The 9,678-nt window shown below is 50.0% G+C and overlaps 1 protein-coding gene across 1 annotated transcript; it reads right to left on the reverse strand.

Moving 5' to 3' along the window:
• Nucleotides 1-8,249: 8,249 nt before the first annotated feature.
• On the reverse strand, nucleotides 8,250-9,428 carry LOC137416352 (protein FAM200C-like). Its single transcript, XM_078785072.1, has one exon. It carries the CDS (start codon nucleotides 9,426-9,428, stop codon nucleotides 8,250-8,252), a length of 1,179 nt encoding a protein of 392 aa, XP_078641198.1.
• Between the last annotated feature and the right edge of the window lie 250 nt (nucleotides 9,429-9,678).

Genomic DNA, 9,678 nt, shown 5'->3' on the forward strand with positions numbered 1-9,678 from the left:
CATCCCAACTTCCACTCATCCATCCCAACTTCCACTCATCCATCCCAACTTCCACTCATCCATCCCAACTTCCACTCATCCATCCCAACTTCCACTCATCCATCCCAACTTCCACTCATCCATCCCAACTTCCACTCATCCATCCCAACTTCCACTCATCCATCCCAACTTCCACTCATCCATCCCAACTTCCACTCATCCATCCCAACTTCCACTCATCCATCCCAGCTTCCACTCATCCATCCCAGCTTCCACTCATCCATCCCAACTTCCACTCATCCATCCCAACTTCCACTCATCCATCCCAACTTCCACTCATCCATCCAAACTTCCATTCATCCATCCCAACTTCCACTCATCCATCCCAACTTCCACTCATCCATCCCAACTTCCACTCATCCATCCCAACTTCCACTCATCCATCCCAACTTCCACTCATCCATCCCAACTTCCACTCATCCATCCCAACTTCCACTCATCCATCCCAACTTCCACTCATCCATCCCAACTTCCACTCATCCATCCCAACTTCCACTCATCCATCCCAACTTCCACTCATCCATCCCAACTTCCACTCATCCATCCCAACTTCCACTCATCCATCCCAACTTCCACTCATCCATCCCAACTTCCACTCATCCATCCCAACTTCCACTCATCCATCCCAACTTCCACTCATCCATCCCAACTTCCACTCATCCATCCCAACTTCCACTCATCCATCCCAACTTCCACTCATCCATCCCAACTTCCACTCATCCATCCCAACTTCCACTCATCCATCCCAACTTCCACTCATCCATCCCAACTTCCACTCATCCATCCCAACTTCCACTCATCCATCCCAACTTCCACTCATCCATCCCAACTTCCACTCATCCATCCCAACTTCCACTCATCCATCCCAACTTCCACTCATCCATCCCAACTTCCACTCATCCATCCCAACTTCCACTCATCCATCCCAACTTCCACTCATCCATCCCAACTTCCACTCATCCATCCCAACTTCCACTCATCCATCCCAACTCCCACTCATCCATCCATCCTTCCACTCATCCATCCCTTCTTCCACTCATCCATCCCAACTCCCACTCATCCATCCCAACTCCCACTCATTATCCATCCTTCCACTCAACCATCCCAACTTCCACTCATCCATGCTTGCTTCCACTCATCCATCCTTGCTTCCACTCATCCATCCTTCCTTCCACTCAACCATCCCGACTTCCACTCATCCATGCTTGTTTCCACTCATCCATCCTTGCTTCCACTCATCCATCCTTGCTTCCACTCATCCATCCTTCCTTCCACTCAACCATCCCGACTTCCACTCATCCATCCCGACTTCCACTCATCCATCCCGACTTCCACTCATCCATCCCGACTTCCACTCATCCATTCCGACTTCCACTCATCCATCCCGACTTCCACTCATCCATCCCGACGTCCACTCATCCATCCCGACTTCCACTCATCCATCCCGACTTCCACTCATCCATCCCGACTTCCACTCATCCATCCCGACTTCCACTCATCCATCCCGACTTCCACTCATCCATCCCGACTTCCACTCATCCATCCCGACTTCCACTCATCCATCCCGACTTCCACTCATCCATCCCGACTTCCACTCATCCATCCCGACTTCCACTCATCCATCCCGACTTCCACTCATCCATCCCGACTTCCACTCATCCATCCCGACTTCCACTCATCCATCCCGACTTCCACTCATCCATCCCGACTTCCACTCATCCATCCCGACTTCCACTCATCCATCCCGACTTCCACTCATCCATCCCGACTTCCACTCATCCATCCCGACTTCCACTCATCCATCCCGACTTCCACTCATCCATCCCGACTTCCACTCATCCATCCCGACTTCCACTCATCCATCCCGACTTCCACTCATCCATCCCGACTTCCACTCATTGCTCCCGACTTCCACTCATCCATCCCGACTTCCACTCATCATCCATCTTTCCACTCATCCATCCATCCTTCCACTCATCCATCCCTTCTTCCACTCATCCATCCCTTCTTCCACTCATCCATCCCAACTCCCACTCATCCATCTCAACTCCCACTCATTATCCATCCTCCCACTCATTATCCATCCTTCCACTCAACCATCCCAACTTCCACTCATCCATCCATCCTTCCACTCATCCATCCCAACTCCCACTCATCCATCCCAACTCCCACTCATCCATCTCAACTCACACTCATCCATCTCAACTCCCACTCATTATCCATCCTTCCACTCAACCATCCCAACTTCCACTCATCCATCCTTGCTTCCACTCATCCATCCTTGCTTCCACTCATCCATCCTTGCTTCCACTCATCCATCCTTGCTTCCACTCATCCATCCTTGCTTCCACTCATCCATCCTTGCTTCCACTCATCCATCCTTGCTTCCACTCATCCATCCTTGCTTCCACTCATCCATCCTTCCTTCCACTCAACCATCCCAGCTTCCACTCATCATACATCCTTCCTTCCACTCATCATACATCCTTCCTTCCACTCATCCATCCCAACTTCCACTCATCCATCCCGACTTCCACTCATCCATCCCGACTTCCACTCATCCATCCCGACTTCCACTCATCCATCCCGACTTCCACTCATCCATCCCGACTTCCACTCATCCATCCCAACTTCCACTCATCCATCCCAACTTCCACTCATCCATCCCAACTTCCACTCATCCATCCCAACTTCCACTCATCCATCCCAACTTCTACTCATCCATCCCAACTTCCACTCATCCATCCTTGCTTCCACTCATCCATCCTTGCTTCCACTCATCCATCCTTGCTTCCACTCATCCATCCTTGCTTCCACTCATCCATCCTTGCTTCCACTCATCCATCCTTCCTTCCACTCAACCATCCCAGCTTCCACTCATCATACATCCTTCCTTCCACTCATCATACATCCTTCCTTCCACTCATCATACATCCTTCCTTCCACTCATCCATCCCGACTTCCACTCATCCATCCTGACTTCCACTCATCCATCCCGACTTCCACTCATCCATCCCGACTTCCACTCATCCATCCCGACTTCCACTCATCCATCCCAACTTCCACTCATCCATCCCAACTTCCACTCATCCATCCCAACTTCCACTCATCCATCCCAACTTCCACTCATCCATCCCAACTTCCACTCATCCATCCCAACTTCCACTCATCCATCCATCCTTCCACTCATCCATCCCTTCCACTCATCCATCCCAACTCCCACTCATTATCCATCCTTCCACTCAACCATCCCAACTTCCACTCATCCATCCTTGCTTCCACTCATCCATCCTTGCTTCCACTCATCCATCCTTGCTTCCACTCATCCATCCTTCCCTCCACTCAACCATCCCAACTTCCACTCATCATCCATCCTTCCTTCCACTCATCATCCATCCTTCCTTCCACTCATCATCCATCCTTCCTTCCACTCATCATCCATCCTTCCTTCCACTCATCCATCCCAGCTTCCACTCATCATACATCCTTCCTTCCACTCATCCATCCTTCCTTCCACACATCCATCCCAACTTCCACTCATCCATCCCAACTTCCACTCATCCATCCCAACTTCCACTCATCCATCCCAACTTCCACTCATCCATCCCAACTTCCACTCATCCATCCCAACTTCCACTCATCCATCCCAACTTCCACTCATCCATCCCAACTTCCACTCATCCATCCCAACTTCCACTCATCCATCCCAACTTCCACTCATCCATCCCAACTTCCACTCATCCATCCCAACTTCCACTCATCCATCCCAACTTCCACTCATCCATCCCAACTTCCACTCATCCATCCCAACTTCCACTCATCCATCCTAACTTCCACTCATCCATTCTAACTTCCACTCATCCATCCCAACTTCCACTCATCCATCCCAACTTCCACTCATCCATCCCAACTTCCACTCATCCATCCCAACTTCCACTCATCCATCCCAACTTCCACTCATCCATCCCAACTTCCACTCATCCATCCCAACTTCCACTCATCCATCCCAACTTCCACTCATCCATCCCAACTTCCACTCATCCATCCCAACTTCCACTCATCCATCCCAACTTCCACTCATCCATCCCAACTTCCACTCATCCATCCCAACTTCCACTCATCCATCCCAACTTCCACTCATCCATCCCAACTTCCACTCATCCATCCCAACTTCCACTCATCCATCCCAACTTCCACTCATCCATCCCAACTTCCACTCATCCATCCCAACTTCCACTCATCCATCCCAACTTCCACTCATCCATCCCAACTTCCACTCATCCATCCCAACTTCCACTCATCCATCCCAACTTCCACTCATCCATCCCAACTTCCACTCATCCATCCCAACTTCCACTCATCCATCCCAACTTCCACTCATCCATCCCAACTTCCACTCATCCATCCCAACTTCCACTCATCCATCCCAACTTCCACTCATCCATCCCAACTTCCACTCATCCATCCCAACTTCCACTCATCCATCCCAACTTCCACTCATCCATCCCAACTTCCACTCATCCATCCCAACTTCCACTCATCCATCCCAACTTCCACTCATCCATCCCAACTTCCACTCATCCATCCCAACTTCCACTCATCCATCCCAACTTCCACTCATCCATCCCAACTTCCACTCATCCATCCCAACTTCCACTCATCCATCCCAACTTCCACTCATCCATCCCAACTTCCACTCATCCATCCCAACTTCCACTCATCCATCCCAACTTCCACTCATCCATCCCAACTTCCACTCATCCATCCCAACTTCCACTCATCCATCCCAACTTCCACTCATCCATCCCAACTTCCACTCATCCATCCCAACTTCCACTCATCCATCCCAACTTCCACTCATCCATCCCAACTTCCACTCATCCATCCCAACTTCCACTCATCCATCCCAACTTCCACTCATCCATCCCAACTTCCACTCATCCATCCCAACTTCCACTCATCCATCCCAACTTCCACTCATCCATCCCAACTTCCACTCATCCATCCCAACTTCCACTCATCCATCCCAACTTCCACTCATCCATCCATCCTTCCACTCATCCATCCATCCTTCCACTCATCCATCCATCCTTCCACTCATCCATCCATCCTTCCACTCATCCATCCCGACTCCCACTCATCCATCCCGACTCCCACTCATCCATCCCGACTCCCACTCATCCATCCCGACTTCCACTCATCCATCCCGACTTCCACTCATCCATCCCGACTTCCACTCATCCATCCCGACTTCCACTCATCCATCCCGACTTCCACTCATCCATCCCGAATTCCACTCATCCATCCCGACTTCCACTCATCCATCCCGACTTCCACTCATCCATCCCGACTTCCACTCATCCATCCCGACTTCCACTCATCCATCCCGACTTCCACTCATCCATCCCGACTTCCACTCATCCATCCCGACTTCCACTCATCCATCCCGACTTCCACTCATCCATCCCGACTTCCACTCATCCATCCCGACTTCCACTCATCCATCCCGACTTCCACTCATCCATCCCGACTTCCACTCATCCATCCCGACTTCCACTCATCCATCCCGACTTCCACTCATCCATCCCGACTTCCACTCATCCATCCCGACTTCCACTCATCCATCCCGACTTCCACTCATCCATCCCGACTTCCACTCATCCATCCCGACTTCCACTCATCCATCCCGACTTCCACTCATCCATCCCGACTTCCACTCATCCATCCCGACTTCCACTCATCCATCCGGACTTCCACTCATCCATCCCGACTTCCACTCATCCATCCCGACTTCCACTCATCCATCCCGACTTCCACTCATCCATCCCGACTTCCACTCATCCATCCCGACTTCCACTCATCCATCCCGACTTCCACTCATCCATCCCGACTTCCACTCATCCATCCCGACTTCCACTCATCCATCCCGACTTCCACTCATCCATCCCGACTTCCACTCATCCATCCCGACTTCCACTCATCCATCCCGACTTCCACTCATCCATCCCGACTTCCCCTCATCCATCCCGACTTCCCCTCATCCATCCCAACTTCCCCTCATCCATCCCAACTTCCACTCATCCATCCCAACTTCCACTCATCCACCCCAACTTCCACTCATCCACCCCAACTTCCACTCATCCACCCCAACTTCCACTCATCCACCCCAACTTCCACTCATCCACCCCAACTTCCACTCATCCACCCCAACTTCCACTCATCAATCCCAACTTCCACTCATCACTCCCAACTTCCACTCATCAATCCCAACTTCCACTCATCAATCCCAACTTCCACTCATCAATCCCAACTTCCACTCTTCAATCCCAACTTCCACTCTTCAATCCCAACTTCCACTCGTCAATCCCAACTTCCACTCATCAATCCCAACTTCCACTCATTCGCAACTGACCAAACAATGTATGAAACTCAGGAACATAAAAATACACCTGTCCCTAATAGCAGTAAGGTACCATGCACGCTTGAACGCACGCGCGTGTGTACATGACCTTGGGTAACAGCATGGCGCCGATAGTCCGGGAGCCAAAGGCCTGAATTTTGGTGAACCTGGTTTTGTCGTATAAAGTTTTTTTTCTTTGCTGTTTCTTGTAGCCTGGGGGTAGCTCATTAAGATTTGGGAGGGTCCCCAGTGAGATCCCTTTGGCAACTCAAGATATTAACCCCTTCATGCCCTATGTGCCCAAATCATGAAAAAATGGGAACTTCCCATAATTTCATGGTGAATACTCACATCAAATGCATCAAATTTGAGTCAGATATGAGGAAAATGGAAGAGGACGAGACGAATACCACCACAGTTCAACTGTATCACAAGGAGGAGGCCAAGGCAAGGATAGAAGCACACGCCAAGGACAGGGCTGGACTTCAAAAGAAACTCGACACATGCCTTCAGCCATTGGATCCCAAGGCACATCCAGGGGGGAGTACTGTCAACATTATCAGTGGGAAGCTAGCTCCACCATCTGTCAATGTAGACAATGCCGTGAACATTGGAGAGGCAATGTTGGAAGATTTTGAGAAGACCTGGCCTGAGGGATTTTACAATACCATCCCCAAGAAAGTGGTGACTATGGCAGCAACAAGCAAATCTGTCCAAGTTGGTGACTCCAAAGTCTATGATCTGAATGCCATCTACTCAAGGGTCATCGCATTGTTATCGATTGACCGCGATATTGACGTGAAGGATGCCCTTTCCTATGAGCTTGCACCTGTCCCAACCACAATGTTCACGAAGGATGGAATGCGGATTTGTAAAGCCAAGTCCACTCTCAAGAGGTTGCTCCAGGTTGAAGTCTCCAGGAGGAATGCCAGTGATGCAAACGTCACTGTCATAGATAGTGTCATAGATAGTGTCATAGATAGATAGCTGATAGTGAGTGATTGGGGGGCAAAATGGGAGAAATGGGGGAGCGGCTAGAAGCTAAATTTGAGGGGTTAGACCAGCGTTTCTCAACCTTTGATGGCCCATGGCCCCCCTACCGAGTCGCTTAACATTCGTGGCCCCCTGCCCTTCAATAAAAGATGCAGATTTCGTTTTATGAAATTTATTTACTCAGTCTTAAAAGATAAATCAAAGTAAACATTTTTCTAAGCAATACAATCAATGAGACACTTGCTGTTGGGCTTGTCTGACGAGGCCTCTTATGTCCGGCTCCGTCTTGGACACAGCAAGGCGAATATCGTTCCCAACGTCAAGACGGTTTCTGGACTTCGTTTTAATGGTCGCAAGGTCAGAAAATCCAGATTCGCAAAGATATGTTGTGGCGAATTGAATGAGCATTACGGATGCCTTCTTGCTGAGTAGTGGATACGCATCCTGAACAGACAACCAGAAGGTGGAGAGGTCTTCTTTGTTACTGAAGACCAGCTTCATTGCTTTTGAAACCTTCAACTCTGCCAGCTCCTCTGCTTCGTCTTCAGTAGGTTCAATTTTGGCGTTGAACGGGTCTTTGTGCCACGGAACATCCAACGGTGCATCGTCGAAATACGATTTGAACTCAGCGGAGAGATTGTCGAGATGTCTAGTGATGCAATCTTTGATGCCGACGGGAAGCTCAATCCTCTGCGTCTGCAGGTGCTCGTCCAAGAAAGGAAACGAGGCAGTGGACCCGGCCTTGATTCGTGCCTGCCAGACTTCCATTCTAGCAGACAGTCCGGCAAGCTTGTCTTGAACGTCACTGACTGTCACATCACGGCCTTGCAAGGACTGGTTCATTTCGTTGTCGGCCGAATATATCGGCCAGGTAGGCGAGCATCATGACGAACTCTTCATTGTCGAAGTGGACATGGAGGTTGTTTTCGTTGTCTCGCAGGAAGATTTCCACCTCAACCCGGAGTTCATACAGCCGAGAGAGGCATTTCCCCCTCGATAGCCAACGGACTTTGGTGTAGAACAGAAGTCCAACATGTTCCGCTCCCATTTCGTTGGCCAGGAGTTGGAAGAGCTGATGATTTTTGGCCTTCGCACGAATGAAGTTGATCACTTTGACCGCGACGTCCATGACTTCCAGCAAACGAGGCGGAAGAGTCTTTGACGCAAGAGCGTATCGGTGTAGCGAACAGTGGGAGGACGTCACATGGGGCCATTCGTTCTTCACAAGCGTGACGAACCCTCCTCTGACGCCGACCATCGCTGGGGCACCATCAGTACAAATGTGCTTGAAATTCTGCCAACCGAGTCCGTTAGCTTCAAAAAAAGAGTCCACAATAGCTTTGATATCTGCCGCTGTCGTTGTGGTTGGTAGGGTATTGCAGAACAAGAACTCTTCCTTCATCTTTCCCTTTCTCTCGTAGCGAGCGAAGGCGATCAACTGGCTCTCCAGGGCGGTGTCGGTAGACTCGTCTAATTGAAGGCTAGCCTGGAGCGTGCTTTGTTTGATTTCGGAGCAAACTTGACGGCACACATCAGCAGCCATGTCATCAATCCGTCGTCGGATCGTGTCATTAGAGAGCGAAACTTGCTGGATCTTCTTTTTCGCCTCTGGTCCGATCATCAATTCCACCATTTTCTCTGTACATGGCTTGATAAGGTCCTCAGCAATAGTGTGCGGCTTCTTGCACTTCGCAATTCGGTATGCCACTTCGTAGCTGGATTGAAGAGCAGGTTTTTCTTCTGGCCGGAATCCAAATTTGGGAAGTGTCGCTTCACGGTCATATCGTGATCGTTTCGCAGACAGAGCGTCGATATTATCTTCCTTCCTTCCGGGATGCATCTTGTCGCGATGGTTTGAAAGTTTGGAAGGACGTAGTGACGCATTTGACATCACGACCGAGCAGTGCAGACATTGCGCGCAGTCCACGCCATCTCGACTGACATTCGTGAATCCAAACTTGACATAGCTGTCATTCCATTTTCGAGCCTTCGACATCTGAGAAAAAAATTGCAAATACGAATTAATTACTTTTGTAACGGTAATACAGTAAGGTTGAAAATTAGGTTTAGAAAAGTGCCCTGGAGGGAAGGAGAAGAAAGGAAGTAGAGATGTAAAGAAGCAGAAAGAGATGGAGAGAAACTCATCTACCCTTTTTACTTTGACACTATGACCGGAGACTCGTCACCTTAATTGTACATTACAAGCTTCTGCATTCTGAATCGCAGTTTTTCGGCGTCCTCTCGTG

The sequence above is a fragment of the Myxine glutinosa genome, chromosome 9 (genome assembly GCF_964187855.1).
Source record: "Myxine glutinosa chromosome 9, kmMyxGlut1.1, whole genome shotgun sequence".
In the NCBI taxonomy this organism is placed as follows: domain Eukaryota; kingdom Metazoa; phylum Chordata; class Myxini; order Myxiniformes; family Myxinidae; genus Myxine; species Myxine glutinosa.